This window comes from Rhincodon typus, chromosome 13 (genome assembly GCF_021869965.1).
Source record: "Rhincodon typus isolate 14 chromosome 13, sRhiTyp1.1, whole genome shotgun sequence".
Lineage (NCBI taxonomy): Eukaryota > Metazoa > Chordata > Chondrichthyes > Orectolobiformes > Rhincodontidae > Rhincodon > Rhincodon typus.
Window position 1 is genome coordinate 11,741,084 of NC_063344.1, and position 15,675 is coordinate 11,756,758.

The following is a 15,675-nucleotide window of genomic DNA, read 5'->3' on the forward strand; positions in this document are numbered from 1 at the left end:
TGGGTCTCTGGATTAACAGAGTCTATAGGTGTGAGGCTGGAAAAGCACAGCAGGTCAGACAGCATCCGAGGAGCAGATAAGTTAATGTTTCAGGCCAAAACCCTTCTTCAGGACTGGGAAGGGGTTTCGGCCCGAAATGTTGACTTTCCTGCTCCTCGGATGCTGTCTGACCTGCTGTGCTTTTGCAGCTCCTCACCTACAGATTCTGGCTTCCAGCGTCTGCTGCCCTTATTGTCTCCAAGTCTCTGGATTAACAGTCCAGCGATAATACCACTAGGCCATTGCCTCCCTGCTCACAAGTTGTCCAGACCAGGTTATGATGGCACATTTCCTATCTGAAGAGCAGAAGCAAAGGCATCATCCAAATCAGTTTTTTCTTAAGTTGAAAACAATCCAGTAGTTTCGTCCAGTGTTAGCATTTCTTTTCATTCCAGATTTGTTCAGTTGACTGAATTTCAGCTTCTGACTGCTGTGGTAGGATTTGAACTCGCATCTGTGATTATCAGTTTGAGTCTCTACCCAAAGCCCTGACAGGGATGCAGTCAGATCAACTGATTACAATCCATCCATCGGCTCCTGGATTCCGACACAATCTATCCTATTTGGGTGAGATGCCCAGACGGGAGTGGTCTGGTCTGTGCTTTCAGATTGAGTCAGGAGAGAGGGAGAAAATTTGAAGAGAAAGCGCGAGGGAAATAGAGGTGTTGATTTGATAGGCCATCCGGGTAGCTGCCCCGCTATCTCTCGAAATTGTATTGTCTAGACTTTTTGTTGGAGTGAGTGACATGGTTATCCACCTTTTGGTTGTTTATTTAGGCTCTGCCTCATGGATACACAGCATATAGTACGCCGATGCCTTTGCAACAGCAAGCTGGAAATGGCATGCTGTCGCCCAACTACAGTGCCAGGCCGTACCAGGCTGCTCATTCTAACCCAGCTCTCGTGGAACGGATCAGGCAAATGCAACAGCAGCCTAGTGGCTATATTCACCAGCAAGCCTCCCCCTACCCACCGAACCTTCAGGGCAATCAACGGTAAGTGCTTTGTCATTGTTCATTAGTGAGTCTGGACTTGTACAGCACAGCAACAGACCCTTCGGTCTAACTTGTCTATGCCGACCAGATATCTAAATTGATCCAGTCTCATTTGCCAGCATTTAGCTCATATCTTTCTAAACCCTTCCTATTCATAAGCCCATCCAGATGCCTTTTCAATGTTGCAATTGTACCAGCCTCCACCACTTCCTCTGGCAGCTCATTCCATACACGCACCGCCCTCTGCATGAAAAAGTTGCCTTTTAGGTCCCTTTGAAACTTTTCCCCTTTCACCATAAACCTATGCCATCTAGTTTTGGACTCCACCACCCTGGGGAAAAAGTCCTTGGCTATTCTTCCTATCCATGCCCCTCATGATATTATAACCTTTATCAGTCGCTCCGATACTCCTGGGAAAAAGGCCTCAGCCTATTCAGCCTCTCCCTATAGCTCAATGTCTCAAACCCTGGCAACATCCTTGTAAATCTTTTCCGAACCCTTTCAAATTCAACAACATCTTTTCCTGTCGCAGAGAGACCAGAACTGAATGCAGCCTTCTCAAAGCGGCCTTACCAATGTCCTGAAAGATAGCAAAAATTGCAGATTCTGGAGTCAGAGATAACACTGTATGGAGCTGGAAGAGCACAGCAGGCCAGGCAGCATCAGAGGAGCAGGAAAGTTGACGCTTATGTTCTGACGAAGGGTCCCGACCTAAAATGTCAACTTTCCTGCTCTCTGATGCTGCCTGGCCTGCTGTATTCTTCAGGCTCCATACAGTGTTACCAATGTCCTGTATAGCTGCAACATCCCAACTCCTATACTCGATGCACTGACCAATGAAGGCGAATGTGCCAAACGCCGTCCTCACCATCCTGTCTACCTGTGCTTCCATTTTCAAGGAACTATGCACCTACACCCAAGTTCTCTTTGTTCAGCAACACTCCCAAGGGCCCTATCATTTACTGTACAAGTCCTACCTTGGCTTACCTTATCAAAATACAACACCTCACATTTATCTAAATTAAATGCCATTTATTTAAATTAAATTCCATCTGCCATGCCTCAGCCCATTGGCCCATCTGATCAAGGTCCCGTTGTACTCTGAGATAACATTTTCGCTGTCTGCTACACCAGCAATTTTGGTATCATCTGCAAACTTATTAATCTCCCTTGCAGCAAAATCAAAATTATGATTGTGACTGACTGCTATGCCTCTGAAGTTGTTTGCTACTCAACATACTTGGTATTTATTTTGTGCTCTTCTTCCCCTTGGTTTGCATTGCATGATCAGTCATCCTCCAGATGTCTTGTTGATGTGGTGCTTGAACAAGTTATTGGAAGGAACATGGGAACAAAAAGAGGCCATTCAATCCCTTGAGTCTGATCTTGCATTCAGTTAGGCCTTGCCTGATTTGTACTTCATCTGCCCATCTTGATACAGTAATCCTTAATAATCCTGTTAGCAAAAACCTATGAATAGGAGGTCAGTAGTGGTCATGGCACCTCCTGACTTGTCTGCATTCCTTTCTCCTTTCCTTCTCACACGGGGAATCTGTGGGATTGAGGCCAAAGAATCAAACATAGAATTCAATGGTCAACTGAACTGGAGCTTCAATGGAGAGCAGCACATCAGGGATGGAAATTAATGCTAACGTCACCAGTAACACCCACATCCCTTGAATAACTAACAAAAAAAAAATCTATCCACCCTACTTGCATTTCATCTAAGTGGCAACTTTCGGTAGACACCCAATGAAAGGGGAATAAGAATGATCATCCCTGTCAATGTGTCCATATCTTTGGAAGAAAGCAGCAAAGCAAATGGTCATTCAGCTCGTTTTTGCTCAGCATTGTGGTAAATTGCTGCTGATTAGCTTGTTCATTGGATTACTCGGTAATGCAGTTATGTCCCACATTAGCATTCCTCTGGCTGCTCAGGGCTCTTGAGGTGCAGTGGTAACATCCATACCTCTGAACCAGGAGGCCCAAGTTCAATTTCCACCTGCTCTGGAGCTGGCTGATAACTCGTCTGAACGCATTGATCAGAAAATATGTTGCTATGGCTGCTGGCAGAGAGACCTAAAACAAAACTGACCAGAATAGTTGCAATACTGGTTTTTCATCCACCAATGTTTACTCTCTGTTGAAGTCGCTGTACAGGGTGGAAAGTTGGCATTCCAAACAGAACCTTGGGTGTCCTACCAAGAGAATTGGCCTAAGATCTATCCATAGAGCACTCAATGGCCTGACCAGGGAAATCCGCTCCAGTATTATCAATGTGTAGGGACCCATTCATCTCTTTGCAGTAACCCGTTTATTGAAGCGGGACGTACCAAGCAGTTCTGCGCTCCCATCATTTTCTTTTACAATGCATGCACTAATCATCAGATCTTGCAATATTTTCTGGCTTAGGCTCACACATCAACCTTTGCAGCAGAGCACTTTGATGGCAGCTGGACTTGACCATATGACATCAGGCCCACATGCCAACCTTGGTTCAGTCCAACTCTCGCAGGAACAGATGCGACAGAGACAGCAGTTTCGACAGCAGCGACTCCTACAGGTGGGAACTGGTCTTGCACAAGGTGTAGTCCTGCATTACCAACTGGAATAGTGCAAGCAGTTTGAATACTCTGTTGTGTTAATATTGTAGATCTGATTTGATGAAACAAAGCTGTCCATTCAGTTTAAAAGGTAGACTTTTTTTCAACAACGTAAGTGGAATAACAGCAGTGCACTGAAACCACACGGTCCTTCCCTTCCTCCAGTCGGAAACCATTTTGTTGGATTCAGTATTAAAGTTATTCATTTCCTCCTAGGTATTAAATTACAGCTGGTAATATCATGCACAGAAGTGAAAAATGGGATAAAATTTATTTTTCCTAGGTATTAATAATGAGTATTTTTGTATTTTCCTTTGATCCTGTAATTAACCTGCACCTACGTCTTACAAATATCAAATGATTTCCAATTTCTTTGTATCAAAATGTGCCAGCTCATATTTATCGGTGTTGATCTTCATTTGCCAGTTATTTGCCATTCTGCGTGAAAGCCATCCTGGAATATTTTGCAGCGTTCTTCCATATTGACCAGGGCAGCAGTGGTTAGCACTGCTGCCTCACAGTGCCAGGGACCCGGGTTCGATTCCACCCTCAGGTGACTGTCTGTGTGGAGTTTGCACATTCTCCCCGTGTCTGCGTGGGTTTCCTCCGGGTGCTCCGGATCCTCCCCCCTCCAGTTCAAAGACGTTCAGTTAGGTGAATTGGCCATGTTAAATTGCCCATAGTGTCCAAGGGATGTTTAGGTTAGGTGGGTTAGATATGGGAAAATGCAGGGGTAGGGGAATGGGCCTGGGTGGGATGCTCTTCGGAGGGTTGGTGTGGACTTGTTAGGCTGAATGGCCTGTTCCACCACTGTACCCTCCCCATATTGACGATTTCCTCAAGATCCCATCCCCACAATTTGGTATCATTTGCCAAGTTTAGAGACTGTACTTTTAATGATGAATGATTAATGTAATCTATGAACAGCAGTGGTCCTAGAATCTTGTGGAACACCACTTCGCATCTGTTGCAACTCTTGAACAGCTACTTTCTACCCCCACGCTCTGCTTTCTGTCTTGAAGTCAGTTGGCAATCCACTGTGTCCCTTGTTCCCTACTCCGCATTCTCCAACCTTAGTTATTAATCTTTTATGCTGCATCTTATGGAAGGCCTTCTGAACGTCCAAATCAATTACATCACTGCATTCCCATTGTCCACTGTCTTTGTTACCATTAAAGGAACTTAATAAGGTTAGTCAAGCAAGATATTTACTTTTGAATTCATTATTCCTCTTTCCCGGGTGATTTTTAAAAATCCCAAAATATCAAATGTCATTATGTATATTCGACTTTCTATTCCACTAGTATTTGAATTTCACAGGTTTATGCTATTCCAAGGAGCAATTGATCACATGTATGTGGCAAATGATTTTCTAGGGTGTGATATCCTATAAATTTCTGCCTTCCTGTGGGTGCTTAAATTTACAATTCAGTATCACAGCTAATCAAATTCACCCATTTTTAAATTCCTCCTGATTTCACACTCCATTAATCTAAAAACAAGCACTTGACCTGCCTGACACAATACAGCTGAATGGGATTAAGTTAAAATCAGGACTATAAGATCTTCCCATACCAAAGAAATGATGGATCATCAGCTATAATGGTTCACAACTCCACCTGTTGTTACCTGTTCAAGCTGCATAACTTACTGGGGAACATTTCCTTGTCGAAGAGTTCTTTCAGTCTAAAGATTTTCTTCCATGATTTTCTAAAAAAACAGTCATAACTTTCCCTTCTCAAGTGGAAGATGTTGAACTTTCCCTTGAGTGAAGTCAGGTTGAAATGGGCTGACTATGTTGTCTATTCCATGGAGGACTTCCCTGCCATTCCCGCTCAAATGTTTGACAGTTTTGTCGATGCATGGATGCTACAATTTGGTTTAATTTATCATCAGACTCTATAATGATGCCATTCTTTGCATGTCCGTCTGAGTCAACAGTGAACCTGGCTAGTGTTGATTTTATCCTGTGTTGGACACAGTTTGACACTGAGTGTTCCACTAAGATGAATTACCAAAACCTTGGGCAAGAAGTTAGTTTTAAAGGAGTAGGTTAAAGACAGAGAGTTAGGAGACAGTGACTTAATGATAATGTTCCTGGACTAGTAATCCAGAAGCCCAAACTGGTTTTCTGTGGATATGGGTGCAAATCTCCGCATGATAAAATTGGAATTCAATGAAAAATTTAGAATTAAAAACTCATTAGGGGAGGCAATGGCCTAGTGGTATATCGCTGGACTGTTAATCCAGAGACCCAGATAACGTTCTGGGGCCCCGGGATTCAAATCCCGCCACAGATGGAATTTAAATTTAATGAATATCTGGAATTAAGAATCTAGTGATGACCATGAATCCATTGTCGATTGTCAGGAAAACCCTTCTGGATCACTAATGTCTTTTAGGGATGGAATCTGCCATCCTTACCTGGTCTGGCCTACATGTGACTCTAGACCCACAGCCATGTGGTTGACTCTTAACTGCTCTCTGGGCAGTTAGGGATGGGCAATAAATGCTGCCTAGCCAGCGACGCCCTCATCCTGTGAACAAAAAATGAAGGAGAAAGAAATACAACAGCAATCATGTAACAAAATGTCAATTGTCAAATGTACACCTAGTTCACTAGCACCATTTCAGGAAATCTGCCAACCTTAAATAAAAATACCAAAGAACTGCTGATGCTGAAAATCTGCTTTCTCTTCACAGATGCTGCCAGACATGCTGAGTTTCTCCAGCAATTTCTGTTTGTTTCAGATTTCCAGAATCTGCTGTTCTTTGTTTTATTTTGGGGTTAAGTAGATGCTCCTCTGGAGAGCCTGTTTTGGCAAGATGGTCCAAGTGGCCGCCTGTGGTATTAAAGTCTAAAACTTTTTGTCCAAATGTAGTAATGTTTTGTCCTCTGGTTACAGATACAGCAGCAGCAACAACAAAGTCAGCAAACACTAGGGTTACAAGCAGCGCAAACACAGCAAGCACTGGTGAGTTAATGATTAAATATTTCTGTGAAGAGGTTTCTCAATGCCTTGTGAATGAAATGTTAGGATGCAAATATACTTCTTGCTGATACAGTAGAGATTACCTCCACTTCGTTTAGGCATTGCATACGCAGCTCATCAGTTGACTGCTGTACTGAACATTTTTGCCCAGAGTTTTATCTACCATTCAGTTTACAAACTGGTTCGGCAGTGCAGTATCCACCGCTTGAAACGTCCCCTCTTAATCTAGACAGCCATTTGTTAATAGGGAGGCGATGGCCTAGTGGTATTATCACTAGACAGTCAATGCAGAAACACAGCTAATGTTCTGGGGACCTGGGTTCAAATCCTGCCACAGCATATGGTGGAATTTGAATTCAGTAATAATCTGGAATTAAGCATGTACTGATGACCAGCAGACCATTGTTGATTTTTGAGAAAAGCTCATTTAGGGAAGGAAACTGCCATCCTTACCTGGTCTGGCCTATGTGTGACTCCAGACCCACAGCAATATGATTGACTCTCAACTGCCTTCTGAAAGGGCCTGGTAAGCCACTCAGTTTAAAGGCAAGTAGGGACGGGCAATAAATGCTGGCCAGCCAGTGACGCCCACACGTCATGTGAATTTAAGAAAAAAATTGGGTAAATGGCTGATAACGCTTGCCTTTACCAGAGGCGTCCATTATAAAGGAGTTTCTTAAACCATGTGGTAAGTGCACCAACTTCTATGGATACTAGTTCTTCTTCCTGTTTCATTTATTCTAGTTCACAATGCACCAAATGTAATAGGCCATGTTCCAGCCCTGTTTAAAAATGAAGGTGTTACAAACTCAAGAGGTAGCTATGAGAAATCTTGACACTGTCCATTTAATTACTTCACCACAAGGTATGCACAAAGACTATGAACAGTTCCATTTGGAAAGAACCTTGCTTTAAATATTCAATATTCCTTAACTATTATATTTATGTAAATATTATTGAATGTTTTATCATTTGAATATTAAATGTATTTATTCGTTTAAATTTTAAATATCAGTGCCAATCAGAAACCTGACCCCACAGCAATTAGCTTTCTATTCCAACCTTCTCAGTTGTTCAGCTCCATGGTAATTTCATGCCACGTGGACATTTCTCGGCGCCTACTGATATCAACATCAGAAACCAATTTGTGCTCCTTCAGAATAGTCCCAATTCCAATTTGGTCTTAAAGGGACATCGCACAAGAATTTAAATGCCCCAAGGCTTTTATCATGTGGCTTTCTGCCCATATTCATGAGTTCAGGACACACTAGTCGAGGAGAAGACAAGGTGTCCAGACTCAGGCTGTGGAATTCACAATGCCAGAATCTGGTAGATGCAGGGACACTGAATAAATTTGAGGAGAAGGGCAGTTTTTAGTTTTTAATATGGACAGTGGGGCAGGAAAGTGGCACTGAGACCAATATAATATCAGCCATGATCGCATTGAATAGCAGAGCAGGCTCAGGGGGCTGACTTGCCTACTCCTGCTCCTACTTCTTATGTTATTGAATCCTTGTTGTTGTACTAAAGTTAAATGCTGTTTAACATTTCAGCTGTTCTGAATGCTGTTTTCAAGGTAAAGTTACCAATATGGTGTCTTCGAAGAGATGAATGAAGATATTTCTTTTCCAAGATGCCTGAAAGTTTTCTAAAATGTCCGTATGTAGGAACTACCCTCCAAATAACTTCAATGATTAAGACTCATTGGTTTTTTGACAGTATCAACGGTGATTGCTGTGATGTCATTTGCACCATTTTTGTGTATGCGATATTTTTGCACTGAATTTGATACCACATGATCAGATTGTGCCCTTTTTCATTTACGCTAAGGACTTGTTTGATTAAAATTGACAAAATGTCTTAGTTGTTGAGTAAAACTTGTGTTTCTTATGCAAACCATCAAAATAATAAAGAACTTCAAATTCTGAGATGATTTTGATGCCCAATTTTTTAATTGATTTACTTTGTCTGTTTCTGAAGAACTGTCTTAACCTGTTTGTTGTTGACTTTTCATTGAGTAAATAGTCTAGAAACTGTTAAATCGCTGTCAGATGTCTTAATTCTGTTTCCCATCATAGTTTCTTGAGCTTTCCCTTTATGGGATTAAACCAGCTTTGGGCACCTAGAAATTTGACTTTCCTTGTGTGCCAAATCTGGATTAATTCCCTGGCTGCTAGCGAGTTTTTACTGCTCTGACTGCTTTTTATCCACTTGCAAGAGCTTTCTTCTCTTCTTGCTGGCTGGGAGAAGCTTTTATTGACACAGTTGTCTTTGGCGATTTCTCTATAGGTTTCTGTTCAGATATGCTTCCTTTGTAGCAACTGTTCAGCAATGATGCTCTTCTGGCTTCTAATTGGTCTTAAAGATTTTTTTTTGAAAGCTTCTTTTGAGTTATTCTCTTCAGTACACTTTTCACTGTAGTCCTGTTCTCGAGTACACTTGACAATAAAATCGAAATCTATATCTAAGTCTCAAGTCTGTTTCTTGACCTGAGGCTTCGCAGCTGTCGTGGTTTTCTAACCAGTAGATCCTGTTGCTGCCACCATCTTTTATTGTGTGGTTTTAAAACACAATCATTAGCTGGAGTTCAAGACAAGTGGGACAAGAGAAGTTAAATTCAAGATCTGCCTCCAGTTTAAACTTGCTTTAAACTCCATTTATTGTATATTAATACTAAATGCTCTTCCACAATGCAATGTGGGGCATACCAGGTTCTAATCTTACTATTAAATTATTAAGAGACTATTGTCTGATCTCTATCCATCTTCCATCTTCTATCTATCTAACCAACTCTGCCCGTACGGTACTGTTTACGCCCAGTAGGTTACAGCTCCGTAACATAATCACAACGTTGCTCGAAAGCCCTTGCACAACAAAAAGCATGTAGGTCATCCCAATGAGAGAATTGTGAAACCATTTCAGTAGGTTTCAGAAGTTTAGAAGCTTAAATCATGTGGGCAGATTACATGAGCTTTGCTGGAATAGGTTTTGATAGGTAGTTTCAAGAAGGCACTCGGGTTAAAAGGGTTTGAAAGGGTAAATGCAGAAAGACTACACTTGGGTGGCGGTGGGTATGAATGAAGAACAAGAGGACATAATCATAAAAATAAACCCACTTGCTTCAGGGTAATGACAGAAAACGTATGTTCGTATGAAGGAGTCTGGGGTTTTTTGCTCCAATTATCTGGATGTTGAGAGTTAAATGAAATTTCCAAGACTGCACTTGATCGGTCTTTTTTTGGGTAAAGGTATGAAAAGGGATGGAATGAAATCTTGCGGATGAAATTAAAGTGCAATTGAACCATGACATTGAGGGCCTGAACGTCCAACTCCTTTCCTGTATAATGTGTGCAACAGCAGGAGCTGATTGTGAGTATTAGCTCACATCATCATGCTCTTTGTGTTCTTGTGCTCCATATATTTTGTTCTATTTTCAAAGCTGTGCACTGTGATTCTAACACAATATAACCACACCAGCATGTGTTTATATACATCTAATTAACAGAAAGCTTCCTAGGACCTTTCACAGAGACTCAATCAGATTAAAATGGATGCTGAGTCACAGAAGATGTGATGTTGAAAGCTGTTGACCAAAAGCTTGGTTAAAGAGATGAGTATTTTAGAAGGGCCTGAAAGTAGGAATTAGAATTGGTGAGGGGGACAGTTTTAAGGAAGAAATTCTAGAAGATGGCGAGTCGCTGTTATTGATGGGTCTAAAGAACAAAATTGATCTGGATGGGAAATAGAAAAGAATGGATCAAATCTGCTGCCCCACAGGACATCTCCAGAGGAGAATAGTGTATGAGTGAGAAGGTCAAATGCTGCTTATGTAGTATCCTTGGGTACTTTCTACTGAACTACTTCATATTTAGATGGCATGTTTACTGCAATTAATGTGAAAAAGTCAGTTTATCTGAAGAGTAATTGGGGGGGAAAATATGGAAAATCTTTAGTAGAGCTTTGAGCATTATAATTTCTCTTAATTGATATGCAGCACAGGATATTTCAGACATAGGTCATTTCTTTTAAATGTGCTCTACTTTCTTTTGTTCTCACTTCAAAGGAGTTGAGCTCTTGTTTCTGTTGTTTGGCTGTTGCTACATGGATCTCATTCAATGGTAGCGCAGACTCATAGAATCCTTACAATGCAGATAGAAGCCGTTCAGCCCATCGAGTCTGAGCCAACCTTCCAAAGAGCATCCTACCCTGACCCAAACACTGCTTCCCACCCTATCCCTGTAACCCCGCATTTCCCATGGCTAATCCACATAGCTGCACATCCCTGGACACTATGGGGCAATTAAGCATGGCCATTCCACCTAACTTCCACATCTTTGGACTGTGGGAGGAAACCGGAGCACCCAGAGGAAACCCACGCAGGCACAGGGCAAACGTGCAAACTCCACACAGACAGTCGCCCGAGGGTGGAATCGAACCTAGGTCCCTGATGCTTTGAGGCAGCAGTGGGCAGAACGGCCTATTTGTACTCTTAAGTCTCAAGCTCTTTATTTTCTCCACAGGTTTGCTGAACACCCTTCCAATGTGCACCAATGTACAAAGCAAATTTTGTCGTCAATTAGCAGCGTTGTCAACAGTAACAGTTGTCAAACTTAATGTACAGCCATCTGCTGAGCATAATAACGATCTCATTGCTCAATTCTCTTTCAAACTGATGGGATACCCTGCAATCTGGAATTAGGAGTCTAATGATGACCGTGAAACCATTGCTGATTGTCAGGTAAAACCCAACTGATTCGCTAATGTCCTTTAGGGAAGGAGAGCGACCATCCTTACCTGGTCTGGCCTACGTGTGACTCCAGACCCACAGCAATGCGGTTGACTCTGAACTGTCCTCTGGGCAATAAATGCTGGTCTAGCAGTGACGCCCTCATCATGTGAATGAAAAGGAATAAAGCTGTCATACAGACCTTCTGTTCTTGGCACTGTGCCAGATATCCAGTGGACAATAGTTATTCTCACAGAAAATATGTTCCATAAATATTAAGCAATTTAAATAGCCTGCTTGTATATCAATCGGAGACAGAAGATGTGTAGAAATTTTGAGATGAATGGCATGCCTGGACTCGGTGAATAGAAGTGACATAAAGACCCCCTGGAATTTCACGGATCCCAGTTTACGAAACAGCAGCATATGAGACTCAAACCTTCCTTGGCAGTGTGCGGCTTGCGAGAATGGAACCAAGAAAAGATTAGTCAGGTCTGATGTATGCCACAATTTTCATGTCTTCTTTTTCCACTTTTTATTCTGGAGTCACATCCCACATGTGTTCCCTTGTTCTTCATTCTCTAACATCCACTTTCTGGATGGACTCATAGCTTAAACACTGCAGGCAGGCACGATCAAAAACTGCTGAAGAACAGCAGGGACAATTAACACGTCAATTAAGAACAAGATCATAAGACATAGGAACAGGTGTAGGCCATTCAGCATTGATTCTGCCCCACCATTCAGTGAGATCACAGGTTATCTGATAATTCTGAACTCCACTTCCCTGGCTCTATAACCCTTTATTCCCTAACTGTCTATCTCAGCCTTCAATATATTTAATAAGCCAACTTCAACAGACCCCTGCTGTAAAGAATTCCACAGGTTCACTACTGTCCAAGAAAAGAAATTCCTCCTCATCTCTATCTAAAGGTGTGACTCCTTTTCCTGAGTCCTAGACTTTTTCCCAAGGGGAACCACATCGACTCTGTCAAGCTTACATTTTCTCTAATTCTTTTCTCACCGGTGTGCACTTCCAGGATCTGTTGCCTGACAGCAACTTGCAAAACTTGAAGCCGATGCTGGGAACGTGTCAACACACTGATCATTACGTCCACCCCCTTAGAATGGTTGTGAGACCACGAAACCAAGAGGGAACATTGTTCAAGCACCCTAACAATCTTGTTTGTTTCAATAAGGCCTTCCCTCATTCTTGTAAACTCTAATGAGTACAGGCCCAACTTACTCAACCTGTCCCCTTAAGAAAATCCTTCCAGACCCAGAATCAACTGAGTGAACATTCCCTGGACTGCCTCCAATGCCAGAATGTCTTTCCTTCGGTAATCTGTTCACTATATTACCGCTGTGGTCAGACTAAGTGCCACGAGTGACCTTGCATGACATTTTCATTTATTTTTGTGTTCAAAATTTGGATGGAACATTTCAGTTCCTTTCCAGCTCCTTGCTGTGCATAGGTAGTTGGCAGAAAGTAATGGTTTCAAGATTCTATGGAAGAGTAAATTGCTAAACTATCCTATTCCTGTTATTTATTTCATAAGTCTCTACCATTTAGTCACTGGAATATTTGATGCATTAAAAAAACAAGTTTTTTTTATGATTTATTATTTTAATGGAGTCTCCAAACTTCTGGTATTTGCTCAGGCTGAATCTCCGTTTGAAAGTAGAGCTCCAGGGTGATGTAATTCTTAAAGTACAACCTTAGGGGAGCGTAGTTACTGAGCGGGGATGGCTGTTTTTCATCTTTATTTATCATAACAGACCAGTTACCTCAGAGCTAGCACAATACCTGTCACCAGCCCCAGTGATATATTCCCCTCTGTCTGATGGGGAGGTGTCTGACACTAACTCAGTAATTGTTGCCACTTGCACACTTCGAAACCAGGGTGTTCTTGTTTTTGTGTAGAGGAACTGTGCACCAAGCAGCTGTCTCTGATTTATATGTCTTATTTAAAAAAAAAACTTTAGCTGGCTCGTACTGATGAAGCCTTACTGAGTTGTCAGACCTGCCTTTGATAAGTATGACCACAGTGGTTATTCATCCTCCACGTATATGCCTTAGTTTTATCAGTTTCCCCCATTTGTTGCTGGAGTTAAGATTTCTGAAACTCGCTCTCGTGTACAGAGGTAGTGGCAATTCCTAAAGGATGTCTCATCTCCTGGGGTGATGCTGTTAAACATGATGTTGTCCTCAATCAATAGCCATGTGCACAATCCCACAATGCCCAAGAGAACCTTACAGCCAATGAAGCACTCAGGAAGTGTAACTGTAGCCAATGCTGCAATGTGGGTAACACAGCAGCCAAGTTTCACACTGTACAGTTCCACAAACAACAATGTGGCATAATCTGTTTTAGGGATCAGTAAGATGCAAACTTTGGCCCTCAATACTGTAGAGAAAAGTCAGTCTAGATTGTGTTATTCAGATATGCAGATAGATTGAAGAATCATAGAATCCTTACAGTATGGAAGTGGCCCATGGAGTCCACACCGACCTTGCAAAGACCATCCCACTCAGACCCCTCATCCTACCCTATGCCTATAACTCTTCATTTTCCATGGCTAGTCCATCTAGCCTGCACATCCCTGAACACTACAGACAATTTAGCATAGCCAATCCACCCTAACCTGCACATCTTTGGACTGTGGAGGAAACCGGAGCACCCAGAGGGAACGTATGCAGACACAGGGAGAACACGCAAACTCCACACAGACAGTCGCCTGAGAGCAGAATCGAATCTGGATCCCTGGCACTGTGAGACAGCAGTGCTAACCACTGAGCTATCGTACTGCTCTGAAGAAGTTGGGACTGTTCTCCTGCAAGAAATGTAGGCTGAAAGGAGACTTGATAGAGGTTTTCAATGGCATAAGCAGGCTGGATAGAGTAAAGCTGTTCCTGTTTGTAAAACAAAAAAGAATGAGTAGGCATTGCTTTAAAGTAATTTACAAATGGAGCAAGGGTGATGCGAGGAAAAGCTTTTTGACACAGTCGTTAGGGTATCGAATGCACTGTCTGGGAATGTGGTTGGGGTGAGTTCAATTGAGGCATTCAGCACGGCCATTATTTGGTGATTTGTATAGAAATTATGTGCAGGGGTTTGGGGAAAAGGTAGAGGTTGGAACTAGGTAATAGAATCAGGCAGAATGGAATGAATGGCTTCCTTGTGTGCTGTAACACTTAAGTAATTCAGTATCTCAGTCCAAAGATGTACAGGCTTGGTGGATTGTCCATGCTAGATAACCCATAGTGTTTAGGGATATGTAGCTTAGGTGGGCTATAGGGAGATGGGTCTGGGTGGGATGCTCCGAGGGTCAGTGTGGACTGGTTGGGCTGAAGGGCCTGTTTCCACACTGTAGGGATTCTAAAATTCTAATTCTGTGTTCTCTGGGATAGGATCCCTTCTGCAGACCTAACATTGGGCTCAAGCCACATGCATTAGACTGCTGCTGAAGAGATGTACAATATCCTCAAGATTGACCTGCACAACTGGTTTCTAGATGTTCTCTGGATTGGGACATTGAAGCCATGATTCAGAGGCGGGAGTGTGACTGCAGTACGTTGGGTAACACAGGGGTCCAGGATACCTACCAAGAATGGAAATGCATCCTTTCCATTGTCCTATAGAGTGCTGCATTCAGAGTGAGGATATTGTAACACCAACCATTCACCCAGATGTGAAATAGCTCATTCCAGGTCAGATTCGAACCTGACTTGTGCTACAGTTCATTCTTATTTCTTCTAATTTAACCATTTTTACAAAGCTCATCAAATGGAAGACTGACACAACACATGGTGCAGAGGTCACCAGTTTTGCGGGCAGTAGAAGGAGACTTTGTCACCTTAATTTTCCCGGTCCTGATGAATCACTGGTTTAGTTCAAGCAATCAAAGTTTAAAAAAGTGATCTTCTTTTTCTCAGTGCATAAAAAGTTGGCTGTAGGTTATCTTTCTCATCTACTGCAGTCCTTGGACTGTAGCAACACCCACATTGCTGTTAGAGAGGGAGTTTTGGGATTTCAACCCAGCAACAATGAGGAAACAGCCATATCGTTCCAAACAGGATAGTGCTTGGCTTGGTGAGGAACTTCCAGTAGATGATGCTCCCATGCATCTGTTGCCATGTCCTTCTAGTTGTTAAAAGTTGTGGTGTGGAAGATACTGTCAGAGGAATCTCAGTGAGTTACAATAATGCATCTCATGGATGACACATACCGCTGCTGCTGTGTGTCCACCAGCGAAAAGGGAAACAATGTGTAGAGTTGATGAGGTGTGGTGGAGTGGGCAGGGCAAGAGGTTTGGGG

General features: G+C 42.4%; 1 protein-coding gene across 1 annotated transcript in view; it reads left to right on the forward strand.

Annotated features, from left to right (window-relative positions):
* The window catches only part of LOC109915429 (mediator complex subunit 12L), an 84,159-nt gene that overhangs the window by 57,486 nt on the left and 10,998 nt on the right, over positions 1-15,675 (forward strand). The window contains exons 12-14 of the mRNA XM_048604507.1: positions 817-1,034; positions 3,447-3,597; positions 6,544-6,612. Coding sequence (XP_048460464.1) covers positions 817-1,034; positions 3,447-3,597; positions 6,544-6,612 — 438 coding nt within the window. The remainder of the gene's footprint in view (positions 1-816; positions 1,035-3,446; positions 3,598-6,543; positions 6,613-15,675) is intronic.